Here is a 19,744-nt window from a genome sequence, read left to right as displayed (position 1 = left end):
CACACACACACAATACACATTGTTCTCCCATCCACATGGGTCATTCTCTAGGATAGACCACATGCTGTACCATAAGACATACCTCTATAAAATCAAGGATAGAAATTATACAAACTACCTTCTCAGATAATAATGCACTGATATTAGAAGCAAACTACAAATAGAAACAGAAGAAAAACTTTAACACCTGGATATTGAACAGACCACTACTGAACAATCAGTGCATCTGAGGTGAAATCAAAGAGGTAATCAAAAGATTCCTGAAAACAAATGTGAAGACAGAAATCACCAGAATCTGTGGGACACTGCAAAAGCAGTACTAAAAGAAAAATTGATAGCTTTACAAGCAAGAAGGGGCCTACATAAATAAATTTATTGATTACACAGCTTATAAAATTAGAAAGTCATCAACAAAATGAACCAAAATTAGGTAGGCAGAAGGAAATAACAAATCTGAGAGCAGAAATTGAAGAAGTGGAAATTCAAAGAACAATTCAAAAGAAAAATGAAAGCGAAGGTTGTTCTTTGAAAAATTCAACAAGATCAACAGATACCACTAGCAAAACTAATAAAGGGAGAGTGAGAAAATTAATAAATCAATTTAGAAATGAAAAGGGAAGATCACTACAGATTCTTCAGAGATTCAAAGAGTAATCAGAGACTGCTTTGAGAAACTCTATGCCACAAAACAAGAGAATCTGGAAGAAATGGATAAATTCTTATCATTTTCACGATTGAATCAGGATAATATAGCATATCTAAACAGTCCCATCACTATCTATGGGATTAAAATGGTAATCAATTTTTTTTTTCAAAAACAAAAGCCCAGGCCCAGATGAATTCACTAACAAATTCTTTTAAACCTTTCAAGAGGACCTGCAACAAATACTTTTCAGGTTCTTCCAGGAAACTAAAGAAACAGGAACACTCCAAAATAGTTTTTATGAAGATAATATCATCCTGATACCAAAATATGACACAGGCTTCAAAAAAAGAAAATTACAGATCAATATCCCAGATGAACACAGGTGGAAATCTCAACAAAATCCTCGCAACTATGATCCAATGCCTCATCAAGAAGGTCATACATCATAACCAAGTAGGTTTTATTCCAGAGATGCAAGTATGGTTTAACATCTGCTAATCAATCAACAAAATACGCAATATCAACAAAAGAAAGAAAGAAATATTATATGATCATATCAATAGATTCAGAGAAAGCATTTGATAAGTTCCAACACCCAGTCATGATAAAAAAAAATCTCAACAGGAATGGAATGGAAAGTACTTTTCTCAATATATTCAAGGCCATTTACCACAAGACAATGGCAGATATTATACTCAAAGCAGAAAAACTGAAAACCTTTACCTTAAGATCTGGCACAAAGCAAGTCTTCCCCATATCCCCATTCCTATTTAATATAGTACTGGAAGTACTTGAAATAGCAGTTAGGCAAGAAAATGATATAAAGAGCATCCAGGGGCCGGGCGGTGGCGCTGGAGGTAAGGTGCCTGCCTTGCCTGCGCTAGATTAGGATGGACCGCGGTTCGATCCCCCGGCGTCCCATATGGTCCCCCAAGCCAGGAGCGGCTTCTGAGCGCAATGCCAGGAGTAACCCCTGAGCGTCAAATGGGTGTGGCCCAAAAACCAAAAAAAATAAAATAAAATAAAGAGCATCCAATAAGAAATGAAGAAGTTGGGGGCTGGAAAAATAGCACCGGGGAGGGTGCTGATTTGAGCAGCTGATTTGAGCAGATGATGGTTTGAAACCTGGCATCCCATATGGTCCTCATGCCTACCAAAAGTGACTTCTGAGTGCAGAGCCAAGAGTAACCCCTGAGCACCATAGGGTGTGACAGTACCCCCCCAAAAATAAAAGAAATCAAGCTCTCACTGTTTGCAGATGACATGCTACTATATTTAGAAAACCCTAAAGATTATCAAAATGCTTCTGGACATAATAGTCATAGAGCAATGCGGCAGGATACAAAATTAACACTAAAATATCAATGGTTTTCTTATACACAAATAAAGATAGAGAAGAAATAGACATTAAAAACATATGGGGACCAGTGGCCAAGTTGTCTCAGATGCATTGGTGGGGAAAAATAAGTACAGACCTGAATATTCAAGCCAAATTCAAGGGTAATAGAATCAAGGAACCTAAACTTTAACAATATAAACTCAAAAGGGCCTATTACACTGGCAAGCCACATAACAAAGGGTAATGGGATAGGATGCAGTCTGGGTCCATTCGTGGAGGGAGGTTAACACAGGTGGTGGAAAGGGACCTCACTCATTGTATAACTGAAATTCAACTATGAAGGACTCTGTTAATTATAATTGCTTCAATAAAATAAAAATTTAAAAATATATGTATATGGCATTTGGACTTAGCCATGCCCCTTGAATAACTCTACTGTTATGACTGTTTTACCTAGCTATGTCCTCTGGATATGCCCCTTGTTATGTAATTATAAAGAGAAAATCTTGAACTAGAATAGTGACCAAAGCAGTGCCTGCTGGCTCACAGGAGCCAGAGATAAAGCATGGGAGAAATGCTGCCTGCTTTGTATCTATTTACTTTTCTGTCTTCTTTGAACCCAGGCCTCCCCAGCCCCCTCTGGCATGTGAATTTTTATCTCTATCATCTATCTATCTATCTATCTATCATCTATCTATATATCATCTATCTATCTATCTATCTATCTATATCTATCTATCTATCTACCTACCTATCCACCCAATTATACAGGTCTCAGACACCAGGAGGAATAAAACATATAAATTTTCTTCTCTTCTCTTTTTCTCTCAGTCCCAGACAGGCAGGCAATATATGTTGATGTCTCTGGTGGGTTCGAGGCCCCACTTAGCAACTGGGCCCCATGGGCCCCTGAGAGCCTTGATGCTCCAGGTTCTGGCAGTCTTGGGCCTCTGTAGTGTGCATCCATGCAGCCCTGACAGCCTTGAACTTCTGCATATATATGTGTTTGTGTTTCTTGTTTTTACTTTCTTCATCATTGCAGAACATGAGTATAAACAGAGTTACCCACTATCACAAATTATGCAGTTAAGTTTATCACATTTGGAGAAATCACAGGGGTCAGCACATCCAGAGTGCAATGAATAAGTCTTACCTGAGAAAAACAACCTTCGTGGTCATGGTATCACCCCTGCCAAGAATTATTTAACTTTTTAATAAAGCAATCAAAGATTCTTGGTCAAGAAATCACTTTCTGGGGCCGGGCGGTGGCGCTGGAGGTAAGGTGCCTGCCTTGCCTGCGCTAGCCTAGGACGGACCGCGGTTCGATCCCCCGGCGTCCCATATGGCCCCCCAAGAAGCCAGGAGCAACTTCTGAGCGCATAGCCAGGAGTAACCCCTGAGCCTCACAGGGTGTGGCCCAAAAAAACCAAAAAAAAAAAAATCACTTTCTGGCTTAGTCTCCTTCCCTCAGATAGTATATTTGAACATTTACTTAGGTGATAATGGTAGTTATAAATATATATACACACATGTATATATATCATATATAAATATAACTAGTGAGGACATAAGATAATACTGTTAGCAAGCTTAAATGTGTTCCTTTTATCAAATAATTTGGTATTAGAATAAGTCCAAAAAGTTTAATAATATTGTCATATGCATTTTATCATAAATTCTTCTATAACATCCCAATTTTATTTAGACATTAGTTTCTGGGTGTAGAGTTGTGGTCAATGGTAAAGTACAATTCTTTTTTATTTTATGGTTTTTGGGTCACACCTGCAGTGCTCAGGGGTCACTCCTGGCTCCATGCTCAGAAATCGCTCCTGGCAGGCATGGGGACATATGGGACACCAGGATTTGAACCAATGACCTTCTGCATGAAAGGCAAATGCCTTACCTCCATGCTATCTCTCCGGCCCTAAAGTACAGTTCTTAAATGTAGACCTGAGCTTTATCCTTGGGCACTGACATGTTTTTATCCCTGTTCTTTGGAAGACATAACTTCCCTTCTCTACCCTCTGTTCCATTCCCTTATATTTTCTAAATAAGTTGCTAGCATCTAGTTTAGAGGCCCTCAGTCTTAAATAGGGAGGGCATCAAGAACGACTTCCTCAAAATGTGTTATAGGCATATTAGATTTGAATCCTATAAGCAGATAGGAAGCCATAAATATGACGATAATGTGGTAGACTACCATTTGATTCAAACTTCATGATTTGAATTTATTTTGTGCCTGTCCTTTGGAAGCATTATTCATCTGTCTGCAATTACCTCGGTAAGAGAATATTTACACAACTATTTCACAGTTGAGGTACTGATGACTCAGAAGCAATGGACCAAACCACAAGGTCAATGGGACTTGAACAGAAGCCCAACTTTGCTACAAGGCCCCTGCTATTTACACTCTGACAAATTGCCATTAAGCTAAAATATTTCAAACTCTGAGGGATTGACTTTCCTTACCATTTACCCATGCCATGCCTTCTTGGTGTCATCTTATTTCCACACAAATGTTCATGAAAGAATAAGATATCCTCAGATATCAGTGTATTAGGATCAATATATGTCAATGTATCAGTACTTAATTAGTTACACAGATCCCATTATGTGCCCATGCTTGAAAATTTTTTTCAAAAAACCCCCACAAGATGGACGTTCCCAGTCTTACTATTATTGACAAAAATATAATAACAGTATTCCCTCTTTAAGAATTTCATTCATTTAGGAAATAAAAAGGTTACTCTTTTGGACCAGAGCCATAGTAGAATAGGTAGGGCATTTGTCTGACATGGCTGACCCAGATTTGATCCCTAGCATCCCATATGTTTTTTTGAGCCCACCAAAAATGATTTTTGAGTGAAGAGCTAGGAGTAAACCCTGAGCAATGCCGGGTTTGGCCCCCAAACAAAAACAAACAAAAGTAAAAAATAAACTCTTCTTTTAAGTACGGTATCCCATGCACAAAACTGTCTATGACTTCCATTATAAGCTATAGGAATGAAAATAATTTAAAGTGCTGCATTGCTACACAAGCAAGTGACTATGCTATTGAAGACTAATTTCTACTTCTTAATTCTTCACCACCTAGAACGTTAGAGTATGAACTTGTTTAGAAGTTTGATTTGGGCATATCGTAATTAGTTAAGTATACTGCTCTTAGTTAAGTATATTGGAGTTTGATGAGTCCTAAATGCAATTACTGTTGTTATCACTAAAAAGGTGGATAAACTACAAAATATATAGAAGTAGCCTAGGTAAAAGTGGAAACAGAGCTAGAGAGTTATAGTAGCTGTATGCCAAAAATGACCAAGAAGCATCCTGAAGAGCCACCAAAAGCAGGAAGGGGCAAATCCTTTCTGTTATTTTAGTAACATGCTTTGTATGGCAACCCTAGGAAAGACTACTGTGGTTTAGTTTGATTTCCATTTCTCCAACATTTACACTGGCAGAGCACACTTTAGCAACCACTAACTACCATAAGTAAATTACATCTATAGGGGAAATTATTGAAGTAGAATAATGTTACATTATTTGGTTTTATCTGGTGTTTTTTATACACATGGTTCCTGAAGCTGCGTTACTAACTACTGTATTAGAGTGAAAATGACTGTGAAGCTATTATGTACTTTTCAATTGCAGACTCAGAGCATCAGGCATGAACAGCTATCATTACAGAAGAAATACAAAACCTTAAAACTCGAGTGATAATGTCCTAGTGCTGTTGCTAAGTTACTTTTCTGTTTAGATTTTCAAATATCTGGTGGTCTGAGTCATGCTTATGTGTAACATCTATTGTCACATCTAACAGGAGAAGTAAAGTTGGTGCCAAGGGGGAAACAAATTATCCAACTCTTTTTTAAAACAATTATGGTGCCAAGGATTAAATCTAGGGCTTAGTAAATCAGGGTTCTGCCCTCTACCACTGAACAGGTATAGAATGCTTAACATTTTCCTCAGTAGAGCACAGAGAATGGACAAAATGTGACCATATAATAAAATATGAGGATAATTTTAAACAAATATATGCCTATGGTGAGTTTTATGTTGATATATTAAGGGGATAGGGCAAAATTGCTAAGAGACTTCTCAAAGTGGGCAGAGAACAGAATGAGAGATTCAACTGGTTGTTTTGGTGTTTCAGGGAGAGATGTCCAGAGATGTACCAGAGGTCAAATCTTATAAATACAAGGCCTGTGTTTTACCATCTGAGCAGCATACTTGAAACACAACAGTTGATTCTTACCAAGTAGGGAGCCTAGTCCTTAAAGCATTCACACTACACACACACACACACACACACACACACACATCTAAACAATTTAAATATTAAGGTTCTCCTATGGGCATAGGATACAATCTTACTTGGCAGACTATAACTAGCTAAATGACATTTAGCAAATTGCAGAAGAGAGATGTCCAACTAACTGTGCATTATTTAATATGATAATTCTTCATTTTATTAAATAATTATTTAATATTGGAATACTAGGATGGCATTATATACTAAAAGTCTACTATAAGATTGACCTTTGGTTGGCATTTGCAAATTGGGAGTTAGGAGAGGTTTCCACCTTTTCTAGACATAATTAGAATATTTTCCTGCCTAAATTGTTCATATATACTCTCTGAGTTATGATAATATGACTGTTTCTTCTGGAAATATAGAATTTGGAAGATCAGTAGGTGCACATTTCACCAGCTCCCTCTAGGAGGAGGCGATGGTGCTGAAAGGTGGTAAAGTGCTATGCATGAAATCTTATCAGCAACAGTACTGTAAACCACAGTGCAATTACATGCAAAAATTCATATTTAAAAACAGTACCTGTTAGAAAGGACCAAACCACCACCGTCACAAAGCCATACCTTGGTATCCATTATCCAGAATCACCATTTTGCTGATAATCCCACCTTACCACCCCTCTACAATTCTCTTCTAGGACACCAATCTGACAACACTTTAGGTATGCTTTTCTTTTAGCTGATAACACCAGTGCTTTTTTAGGAGGCCTGGCAGCTGAGAATACATCCAACAAAAGCCACAGTATCAGTAATATTGCTTTAAATTTCTGGACAACTTCATTTATTTGATGCTGCAATCCCTGTAGGAACATACCAGTTTAACAAAATAGTTCACAACAAGAGGCTACTAAACCTTCTGCTACTGTATTAATAACTTTATTTGAAATACAAAAAATTTAATACTGTGTCTTTTCATTTTACTTTCTTTCTTAAAACATTCTACTCTTCCTTTTTCTTTTGTATTTATATTCTTTATTTAGTAATTTTTCAATTACATGGAAACATGTATTATAGTCAACTATGTCAACTATGTGATGCAGTTTCTTTAATTAAACAAAGCACCTCTTGTATAAGCAGATAGGTGAAAGACAAATCGGGGTAGGGATGGAGGGAAGTGAACCCTGGTGAAAGGATTAATATCGAAACACTGTAAGCCTGAAACCCAATCTTGAATAACTTTGTAATGTCTTTTAAAAAAATTAAACCCTGGGCATAGTTGTCAGCATTTAGTGAGAAGAACTCAAATCAAGTGGAAGAGGGGCAAAACAAAGCCTCGATTATACATTATAGCATAAAGAAACCAGCAACAATGGAAACAGCGGTTTAGAGTGAACAGGTCTGCAGTCAGCCTCTAACTACAAAGGCCTATATAATGTCTTAAGGTATTTATCCACAGAACCAGGTGAAGAATAAGATTGGAAGCCAGAGACTCCAGATGCAGAGATTACTAACAATATGTTTTAATGCCTTAATCTTACCAGGTATAAAATTACCCTTTAGCTTCTTTGTCCATAGTGGTTCTTAGATATAAAGGGTGGACACCCTAATTTTGCACCTCGGTGCTCAGTCATACTAGATACCATATACAGTTTGCATTATGATAATGTATTGATAAAATACTTCAATTTACCATTTTCTTTTCTTTGTGTCCTCTAGTAGGAACTAAAGCATACGTTCATTCAAACCACTGAAACAGTCAACTGTGAACCACAGACTTAAGTTACAGAACTTAACTCATCGAATATGTTTTGGCAAATTACCATTTCCAATCTCTCTTTTCCCTGCCTCTTCCTCCTTCTCTCCTTTTCTTCTTCCTCCTCCTCCTTCCCTCCTTCTCTTCCTTCTCCTCCTCCTCCTCCTTCTTCTTCTCTTCTTCTTCTTCTTCTTCTTCTTCTTCTCCTCCTCCTCCTCCTCCCCCTCCTCTTCTTCTTCTTCTTCTTCTTCTTCTTCTTCTTCTTCTTCTTCTTCTTCTTCTTCTTCTTCTATTTTCAATTCAATCCATGTTAAATAAAACCCACACTGTAAGTTTCTCTTTCGGAAAGGAACGTCATGCAGAAGATGCAGCAGATGATACTAGACAGGGTAGCCACCTCTTATAGGCCTCACTACCACATTGCTTAGTACTCTAGACGTGAAAACTATATGTTTCCTAAAATACTCCAGCCATTCTCTAACCCTGAGACCTTCATTTAGAAAGAACCAACCCCATCACTGATGAAGTGCCTAGAAATTGGAAAAAACTTCTAACTCCGACGCACAGGCCCAATTTTTTTAAACTTATTTTTACTGTATTTAATAATTTTTCTTCTCTCTTCTCTCTTATCTTTTGTTCTCCTTTTCTCTCTTTCCTAAGCTATATCTAAGCTAATTATTTATCTTAATTCAACCACTTCTTAAGAGCTCAGACCCATCCTATGAGGGTCAGACTTCTAACAACAACTTAAGAAAAGACCACTAATGCATGTCTTTATGTGGGTATGAATATTTAGACAGAGGACTCCTCTCTGAGTGCCAAACCTAAATTGTTAACATTCCATGCCTAAAGTGTATATAGCCCCTCCTATATACTATCCCTCCTCCCCCTTCAGAAAACCTTCTATCCCTTCACCCACTGAACCCAATTTGATATCCCTCCTTATTTAATGCTCTTTACTCTCAGCTCTTAACTTAGGTACCAAGACCGACCTCTGCCCCAATAAATCACACCCAGCTCTCAAAGTGGAAGGACACCCTTTCAGCCCAACATCTCATCCCCTGGCAAAAAACTACAAACAACACTTCTGCTGACTCATACTTTGAGGCCCTTCTCACCCGCCACCAAATGTGGACTGTAGCACGATACTGGACTCTGCTCCAGAGGACCCCCAGTAAAGGGCTCTACCAATCATGTCCTGCTGTAAATCATTTCTCAAACTCAACCAGACGAGGGTGTGTGATGAAAATGTGCCCTGGATTTCAGCCCTTCAGAAGAATATCTCAAAAGACTTAATCAGAAAGCGTATATTTCCTTTATAAGTTTAATACCTCTATAATTATAACTCTTATTCTGTTTATTCCCAAATGTAAGGTAGTCTCTTACATCACTTTTTTCCTTCAATTACTTTTTTGAACTCATTTTATTTATTTCATGTGTGTGTGTGTGTGTGTGTGTATGTGAGTTCACCTTTTTGGTTCTGCTTGACACAAAAGCCTACAAAAAAGTCTTGGTGAGAGACTGTGAGTGTTTCCTGCGCATGTTTTTCTACTGTCCTGTGTCCTGAACCTCTCCTGAGTGGGCCAAAAAGGGTCCAGCAAAATCGCTCTCCTAGAGTAACCCAGGCTGGGCTGGAAAGCCAAGAAAGACAGTGTCGTTGAGTAAAAACTGGCTATCAGCAGTACATTGCAGAAAGGCAGGTCCCCTGTCTGTGATGTCAGGTTGGAGAAATCTGCGCCTGCCTAGTAGTTACCAACTGCAAGAGACTGTGAGTGTTTTTCTACTGTCCTATGTCCTGAACATCTCCTGAGAGGGCCAAAAAAGGCCCAGCAAAATTGCTCTCCTAGTGTCTCTAGAAGAGGACCGCCACTCCGCTTTGCTTTGTGGTTGTGCGCTTTTTAATTGAATGAATCCCACTGCACCACGCAGAAAAAAAATCACACTAGGAACTGTGCTGGATCTCTGAACCCCAGCACATCTCTCTGGACTGTCTTCTCTGCTGCGTGCTCAGGCCTAAGATTTGATCCTTTGTGTGGCTTCATCCACGGAGGGCTCCCCTTCCTTGGGGGTGAGTCGACCCGCCCAGAAAGGGTGGATGTAGAGGACCGTGGCCATACACATCATTTAGCCAATGAATGCCACCACAACAAGTAGAAAAAATGACAATACAAGTGTGACAATGGGGAAACAACGCAGACCAGCACCAGGCATAGAGAATAAAGATGGCAACTCTGATGACCCAAAAATGGCCAACCAACTAGTCAGTCTCTCAGACATGGCGTTTAGAGAAGAAATATGGAGGATGTTCACAGAACTCAAAGAAAGTATAGATCGAGTTGAACAGAACACTAATAAGAAACAAGAAAATATGAAGACAGAAATCGGAAAAATCCAAACTGAAATAACAGATCAAATAACAGGTCTGAAAAACTCAATAGACAAATTGACAGAATCAGTGGATAAGCTCTCCATCATAGTAACAGCAGCTTAGGATAGAGTTAGTGAGCTGAAAGATGCAATGCATGACAATCCATACAGCAGAAGAGATCAGAAAAAAGCCTTAAAGCAAATAAACAGACAAGAAAAAATTAGTCAAATAATGGGAATAGATGAAAATAGAAGTCTATGATAAGTTCAACAGAAATAACTTAAGACTCATTGGAGTCCCAGAGACCCAGGAAGAAAATCTCCAGGAAGAACCAATGGTCAAGAACATCAGTAAAGAGAAACTACCAGAGCTAAAGAATACATGTGATCAAATCCTGCATGTCCGAAGAGTACAACTAAAAGAGACCTCAGAAAAAAACACCCCAAGACACATCCTAGTCACAATGATGAATCCCATAGATAGAGACAGAATTCTGAAAGCAGCAAGATCAAAAAGGGAAATTACATTCAAGAGAGAATCCTTGAGATTTACAGCAGACCTGTCACAAGAAACACTCAAGGCCAGAAGGCAGTGGTAGGACATAGTGACAAAACTCAATGAAACAAATGCTTCGCCTAGAATATTGCACCCAGCAAAACTCTCTTTCAGGTTTGAAGGAAGAATACATGGCTTCACAGATTAAAAAACAGCTCAGAAACTTTACAGACTCAAAACCAGTCTTAAGAGAAAAACGAAATTATCTACTTTAGAGAAAGACTGACCAACAGACACACCAAACGTTGACACAAAGATGGCACTAAATCTCATGACAATTCTTTCTCTCAATGTCAATAGACTAAATGCACCCTTTAAGAGACACAGAGTGTCTAAATAGATCAAAAAACTCAATCCATCCTTCTGCTACCTACAAGAAACACCTAAATAGTCAGAACAAATATAGACTCAAAATAAAAGGCTGGAGGAAAATAATCCAAGCAAACAACACCCATAAAAAAGCTGGAGTGGCCATAATAATATCAGATAATGCAAACTTTATACTCAGAAAAGTGGTACGGGACAAAGATGGACATTTTGTATTAATCAAGAGATATGTACAGCAGGAAGAAATTACTCTCCTAAACATATATGCACCGAATGAGGGGATAGCAATGTAATTAACACAATTGTTGACGAATCTGAAAAAGAATATCAATAACAACACAATATCTATGGGAGACCTCCACATGGCTTTGTCAACACTTGATTGGTCAACCAGACTGAAACCCAACAAGAATATAATAGACCTGAAAAGAGAAATAGAAGAAAGAGGCCTAGTAGATATATATAGGACACTCCACCCACAGAAACCTAGATACACATTCTTCTCCAATGTACATGGGACATTCTCTAGGATAGACTACATGCTGGCACATAAAACATACCTCCATAATATCAAGAGGATAGAAAATTATCAGGCTACCTTCACTGACCACAAGGTTCTGAAATTATATGTGAACTCCAAAGGGACACAGAAGAAAAACTTTAACAACTGGAAGTTAAACAGCCTCATACTGAATAACCAGTGGATCCAAGATGAAATCAAAGAGGAAATCAAAACTTTTCTGGAAACACATGATAATAAAGACACAAACTATCAGAACCTTAAGGACACAGCAAAAGACTTACAGGGGCTTAGAAATCTGAATATCGGGGCCAACGAGGTGGTGCTAGATGTAAGGTGCCTGCCTTGCAAGCGCTAACCAAAAAAGGATCGTAATTCGATCCCCCAGCGTCCCATATGGTCCCTCCAAGCCAGGGGCAATTCCTGAGCACTTATCCACGAATAACCCCTGAGCATCAAACGGGTGTGGTCCAAAAAACCAAAATAAAAAGAAAAGAAATTAAAAAAGGGGACCTCACTACCGATATTGCACAGATTCAAAAGGTAATCAGAAACTATGTTGAGAAGCTCTATGCCAGTAAAAATGAGAACCTGGAAGAAATGGATAAATTCTTGGACTCCTGTAACCTTCCACGGTTGAATAAAGAGGATGTAGCATATCTAAACACCCCAATCACTATTGATGAAATTAAAACGGTAACAAATGTCTGCTCAAAAACAAAAGTCCAGGCCCAGTTTGATTCACTATTGAATACTTTCAAACTTTTCAAGTGGAACTACTACCAATCCTGGCAAGACTCTTTCATGAAATTGAAAAAACGGGAACACTTCAAAATAAGCTCTTATAAAGCCAATATCATCTTGATACCTAAACCAGACAGATATGCTGCCAAAGAAGAAAATTACGGAACAATATCCCTGTTGACACAAAAGCAAAGATCCTCAACAAAATCCTGGTAAATAGGATTCAATACCTCATCAGGAAGATCATTCATTATGATCAAGTAGGTTTCATCCCAGGTATGCAAGGATGGTTTAACATCTGTAAATCTTTTAACATAATATACAACATCAACAACAAGAAAAATAAAAATCACATGATCATATCAATAGATGCAGAGAAAGTATTTGATAAGGTCCAACACCCATTCTTGATCAAAACTCTCAGAAAGATGGGAATGAAAGGAACCTTTCTCAATATAGTTAAGGCCATCTTCCACAAGCCAGTGGCAAATATTATCATCATTGGAGAAAAACTAAAAGCCGTTCCTCTAAATTCTGTCACAAGGCAAGGCTGTGCTCTCACCACTCCTATTCAATATAGCACTGGAAGTACTTGCTATAGCGATTAGGCAAGTAAAATATATCAAGGGAATCCAGATAGGAAAGGAAGAAGTCAAGCTATCACTGTTTGCAGCTGACATGATACTCTACTTAGAAAACCCTAAAGACTCTACCAAAAAGCTTGTAGAAACAATAGACTCATAAAGCAAGGTGGCAGGCTACAAAATTAATATACAAAAATCAATGGACTTTCTATACACCAATAATAATAGGGAAGAAATGGACATTAAGAAAACAACCTTATTCACATTAGTGTCACACAAACTCAAATATCTTGGAGTCAAGTTGACTAAAAATGTGAAGGACCTATACAAAGAAAACTATAAAACCTTTCTCCAAGAAATAAGAGAGGAAATGCAGAAATGGAAACACATACTCTGCTCATGGATTTTGCAGGATTAACTTTATTAAAATGGCAGTACTCCCCAAAGCATTGTACAGATTTAATGCGATCCCTCTAAAGATACCCATGAAAATCTTCAAAGAAGTGGATCAAACACTTCTGAACTTTATTTGAAACAATAAACAGCCTAGAATAGCTAAAGCAATCATTGGGAAAAAAGAATATGGGAGGCATTACTTTCCCCAACTTTAAACTTTACTAAAAAGCAATAGTTATCAAAACAGCATGGTATTGGAATAAAGACTACCCCTCAAATCAGTGAAATAGGTTTGAATATTCAGAGAATGTTCCCCAGACATACAATCACCTAATCTTTGATAAAGAAGCAAGAAATCCTAAATGGAGCAGGGAAAGCCTCTTCCACAAGTGGTGCTGGCAGAACTGGTTAGCCACTTGCAAAAAATTGAACTTAGACCCACAGCTAACATCATGTACAAAGGTAAAATCCAAATGGATGAAAGACCTCGATATCAGACTTGATACAATAAGGTATATAGAAAACACAGAGGTAAAACACTTCATGACGTTGAGACTAAAGGCATCTTCAAGGAGGAAACTGCACTCTCTAAACAAGTGAAAGCAGAGATTAACAGATGGGAATATATTAAGCTGAGAAGCTTCTGCACCTCGAAGGAAATAGTGCCCAGGATACAAGAGCCACCCACTGAGTGGGAGAAATTATTCACCCAATACCTATCAGATAAGGGGCTAATATACAAAATATACAAGCCACTGACAGAACTTTACAAGAAAATAAAACATCTAATCCCATCAAAGAACGGGGAGAAGAAATGCACAGACACTTTGATAAAGAAGAAATACAAATGGCCAAAAGGCACATGAAAAATGCTCCACATCACTAATCATCAGGGAGATGTAAATCAAAACAACTATGAGATACCACCTCACACCACAGATATTGCACACATCACAAAGAATGAGAACAAGCAGTTTTGTCGGGGATGTGGAGAGAAAGGAACTCTTATCCACTACTAAAGGGAATGCCGTCTAGTTAAACCTTTATGAAAAGCGATATGGAGATTCCTCCAAAAACTGGAAATCGAGCTCCCATACGATCCAGCCATATCAATCCTAGGGATATACCATAGGAACACAAAAAAACAATACAATCCCTTCTTACACCAATATTCATTGCAGTACTATTTACCATAGAAAGACTCTGGAAACAACCAAGATGCCCTTCAACAGATGAATGGCTAAAGAAACTGTGGTACATATACACAATGGAGTATTATGCAGCTATCAGGAGAGGTGAAGTCATGAAATTTTCCTATACATGGATGTACGTGGAATCTATTATGCTGAGTGAAATAAGTCAGAGAGAGAGACAGAGAGAAAGACTCAGAATGGTCTCACTCATATATGGGTTTTAAGAAAAATGAAAAACATTCTTGCAATAATTTTCAGAGGCAAAAGAGAGGAGAGGGCCCGGAGAGATAGCACAGCAGTGTTTGCCTTGCAAGCAGCCGATCTAGGACCAAAGGTGGTTGGTTCGAATCCCGGTGTCCCATATGGTCCCCCGTGCCTGCCAGGAGCTATTTCTGAGCAGACAGCCAGGAGTGACCCCTGAGCATCGCCGGGTGTGGCCCAAAAATTAAGACAGAGAGAGAGAGAGAGAGAGAGAGAGAGAGAGAGAGAGAGAGAGAGAGAGAGAGAGAGAGGAGGGTGGAAGTTACAGCCCACTTCATGAACCTCACCATAAAGAGTGATGAGTTTAGTAAGAGAAATAACTCCATTACGAACTATCCTAACAATGAGAATGTATGATTGAAATAGAAAGCCTGTCTAGAGTACAGGCAGGGGTGAGGTGGGGAGGAGAGATATTTGGGACATTGGTGGTGGGAATGTTGCACTGGTGATGAGGGGTGTCATCTTATATGACTGAAACCCAACCACAATCATATTTGTAACCAAGGTGTTTAAATAAAATATTATTTTAAAAAAAAGTCCTTGCCTGAGATAAAAGCTCAGGTCAAAACCAGGGCACAGAGATGGTGTAACCTGACATTCTTACACCGAAATGCACCAGCAATATAATATGGCACCCTTCTTTTTTGCAAAAGCAACTAAAAACGGAAAATTTTATTCTGTTTCACTTCTTTACCATTCTGTTCACTACTGCAAAGGCCTAAACTTGATAACAAAACAACTGAGAATTACTAACAACCTTACTAGTCAGGGTCTCTCAAACTTTGGTCTAGTTTCTCTTGTAACATTATCTTTAGGGGTTCTTTTCAAAGTGTTGATTCCAAATACCATCATAAGCCTAACTTGAGCTTGATGTAAAAGCCCAAAATTTCATTTTAATAAGTTTCTCAACATAATTCTCAAACACATTCATATTTTTGTCCAAACAGAGAGTATTAAGTAAGCCTTCACAATAAAACTCCTTGAGCACTAAGTCTCAAAGGATTGTGCATAGCCATTCTGCAATGGTTCACACATGTCTCAACTTACTAGTAAAAGAATTATATCTAGGTGAATCTACAGTGAAAGGACTCTTGAAATTTGCATTTGCTTTCCTCTGAACTTCATTACATTTGTCCTCTTCCCTAGTGAATTGTGCTTGGCATACTTTCACTGTAATAAATAAGTGTGAGCACAAACATGTGCTGAGTCCTATGAGTCCTCCTGATGAATATTAAATATGGGAACTTCATGATATACAGCCAACTCTTTCCATAAGTCATTTCACTGTTCCTCTCAAAGGCTGTATTGATGTCATCAGAGTAGACAGAAACAGTGTGATTGGAATGCTGATTTAATAGCTAAGCTCATTTATATCTTGGACTCACTATATTGTCACCTATAGAACTAGGCCAATGAGAATTACTTTATATTGTTTTTACAGGGATTTCAAGAAGATAGTTCTGAAAAACATAGTATACCTTTTAGGAGTAGGCATTATTTTATTCAGAATATCCTTGATAAGAAAAAAAATGAGAAGAAATTCTGTGGATCAATTTCTTAGTCTGCATATATCCATGAAACAATGGAACTTGTTATAGGGAATACAAGTATAGTTCTCACATTTTTTTAGATTATTTGTAGACTTCCTCTCACTGGGGGTTGATTTAGGGATTGTTGTGTGGACAGCAAACACTATAACTAATAGGACTACATTCAGGCTCAGTTTTTCAGTCCACATTGCCTATTTTTCTCTTGCTTTTTTATTTTATTCACCCCACAAATTTATTTTTCTTTTCCTTTTTCTTTTCTTTTCTCTTATCATCTCTGCTCTTTTCTTTATTTTCAATAAATATTGTCTTTATTTATAAGCACCATGGTTACAAACATGTTCATAATTGGGTTTTAGATATAAAATGCACATCCCCTTCATTAATGCAACTTTTCCACCAACATGGTCCCCTAATTTCTTTCTCCCCCAATGCCCTGCTTGTCTTTGAGACAGACACTGCATTTCTCTATCATTGTCATGATAACTGTTAGTGTAGTTAATTTTCTAACTGTACTTACCAATCTTTGTGATAAGCTTCTTATCATGGGTTGATCTTTCCAGCACTCATTTCTATTATCTCTGAGTGTTATTATTATACTGTCTTTTATTTTTCTTAAATCCCACATATGAATGAAACTATTCTGTGCCACACTTTCTCCCTATGACTTATTTCACTAAATATAATAGTCTCCAAATCCATCTATGTATACACAAATTCTGTGACTTCATTTTTTTCTAACAGCTGCATTGTATTCCATTGTATAAATGTACCACCGTTTCTTTAGCCACTTATCTGTTTTCAGGCATCTGGATTGTTTTCAAATTCTGGCTGTTGTATATAGTGCTGTGATGAACATAGGAGTGCAAAGGGAATTTTTGTATTATGCTTTTCTATTTCTAAATTATAGCCCTAGGAGTGGTATTGCTGGATTATGTGGGAGTCAATGTCCTTTTGAGCACCCGGTGGTGCTCAGCGATTACTCCTGGTTCTGTGCTTAGAAATCACTCCTTGCAGGCTCAAAGGACCTTATAGAATTTTGGTAACTGAACCCAGGTCTGTCCAGCATCGATCATATGAAAGTCGAATGGCCTACTATGCTATCTCTCCCACCCTTCAATGTCCATTTAATAAAAGAATATCTATATTGTTTTCCAAAACAGCTGGATTAGACAGCATTCCTACCAGGAGTGAATGAGAGTTCCTTTCTCTGCACATCCATGCCAGCACTGATTGTTCCTGTTCTTTGTGATGTGTGCCAGTCTTCATGGCGTGACATGATATCTCACTGTTGTTTTGATTTGTAATTAGTGATGTGGAGCATTTTTAATGTACATTTTGGCTATCTGTATTTTTCTTTGAGAAAGCGTCTCTTAATTAGTTCTCCCAATTTTTGATGGTCATCCCACCAGTTTTGAAGCCCAAGAATTTATCTACTCTTATTGGATGCTAAAATATTTCTCCAACTGTATCTTTTTCAATTGCTAGTTGTTTAGACAACACTCATATAATCAGTCATTGATCCTCACTGAAGGATCTTCACTGAAACTCTCTCCTGGGAGTGATCCTTATTTCATCCCTTAATCATTTTATAATATGAACTTGAATAAAAGTATATTTAATTTTGTAAAAACAGAATTAGTAGACAAATAAAATCTCACTCAGTAGCAGCATACATGGATGAAAGACTCATTTATGTTCATTCATTTTATCCCTTGCATCAAGAATATGAACATAGAATTTCTTAATATCAATAGAGTCCCATCTGAAATAATGGAAATAGAAGCTTTAATGGTGAATTCTGAGACTTATTCAGCAATTCAAATGAGGGTATTGTTTAGCATACACTAGGGTAACTGCCATAAAAAGAAGATAGTGTCTACAAGGACTTTTTATGAAACCAGGGTGACCTGGAAGGGAAGCCCACATATTGAAGATGAAGAGACACTTCCAATCCAATGTCCCTGAATAATCACATAAATAATCAGTCTTCCCTGCTAACCTGTCAAGAGCATCTTCACCATGTTAAGTCATTGATTTTTGTAAATTTTGTTTTCTAATAGCTAGTTTGTCTCTACTTGTTTCATTTATTTCATGACAATATGTTTGGTTTGTCATAAGGATTACATGATTTAGAATAATGCTGTTGCTTAATAAATTATCAACAAGTGTTAGCTATTAGTACTACTCTCCACTGATAACTAGTTATAAGTTACTGAAAGTGTCAATATTTCTGGACTTTTATTTCTCACATTCAAAGATGTATGAATCATTGTTGATTATTTGTAAGTTTCTCTAAGCTAGATATTTTACAATCAGAAACTTCTTCACAAGGCTAAAAAAATATTAACTTAACTCATGAAAAGTAGCCAAAAGATGAGGAAAGGAGGAAAAGAAAGAAAACAGATTATAAAGGACACTCTAAAGGAAAATTATTATTTAAAGAGATGCAATTTTCTTTTTGAAGATTGCACATCAGACATCCATCATATTGAAATAAGCTTTGAAGAAAATATTTACAAACCGGGATGTGTCTCTGAGACTCTCATTTACACCCAAATGAATATCTTGCGTGGTAAGGAAACAAGGATGTCCTCCCAGAAGTGCAAAACCTACAAGAAAAAGAAAATAAAGCATGTTCATAAAAAAGCTAAAATAGAAACATAATTATAAATAATCAGCTTATCTCTGATAAAAATTCAAACTTTTTAAAGCTTTCTAGTAGGAAATAAATAGTTAATGTGAAATAAAAAATGGAAATATGAGACAGAAATGAAATTGTTCTGTACAAATGCTCTATTATCCTTCAAATGTGGATCCATTTTCTACCCTGCTAGGAAGTATTCAGAAAGAGTATTCAATAAGAGAGCATTGTTAATATTGAGGAACCATTTTTCAGTCTTTGAAAACAATAATAATGTCCATCCAGAAAAATATAAAAATAGATTATCATGGATGATAACGGAATGGTACTCAGTTATAAAAAAGAAACACATAACATGGATAAATCTCACAATTTAATGATTATTCTATACTATTATTAAAGAAGCAAGACAAAAAAGCACCAATTTATACTTCTATATTAATTTCTGGAACAGATTAAGTAAACATGCAGTAGAAGAAATTATAACAGTAGCTAATTTTAGAGAGGGAGGTTATCTGGGGAAAATTTGTAAACTTTTGGAGGAATTATGTGATTTTTCTTTATAGAGTGTAGGTTACACAGATATCTGTATTTTAAACACTGAACTATATATTTAAGTTTC

At 37.3% G+C, this 19,744-nt stretch overlaps 1 protein-coding gene and 1 non-coding gene across 2 annotated transcripts in view; both read right to left on the bottom strand.

Moving 5' to 3' along the window:
- OTC (ornithine transcarbamylase) overlaps positions 1 to 19,744 on the bottom strand; it is a 152,945-nt gene that overhangs the window by 102,743 nt on the left and 30,458 nt on the right. Inside the window, exon 4 of the mRNA XM_049767118.1 lies at positions 19,003 to 19,090. Coding sequence (XP_049623075.1) covers positions 19,003 to 19,090 — 88 coding nt within the window. The remainder of the gene's footprint in view (positions 1 to 19,002; positions 19,091 to 19,744) is intronic.
- On the bottom strand, positions 3,026 to 3,188 carry LOC125999993 (U1 spliceosomal RNA). The gene has a single exon (XR_007492405.1). It is a non-coding gene; the product is annotated as a U1 spliceosomal RNA (small nuclear RNA).

Source organism: Suncus etruscus, chromosome X (assembly GCF_024139225.1).
Source record: "Suncus etruscus isolate mSunEtr1 chromosome X, mSunEtr1.pri.cur, whole genome shotgun sequence".
Taxonomy (NCBI): Eukaryota; Metazoa; Chordata; class Mammalia; order Eulipotyphla; family Soricidae; genus Suncus; species Suncus etruscus.
This window is presented reverse-complemented; position numbering and strand designations above follow the sequence as displayed.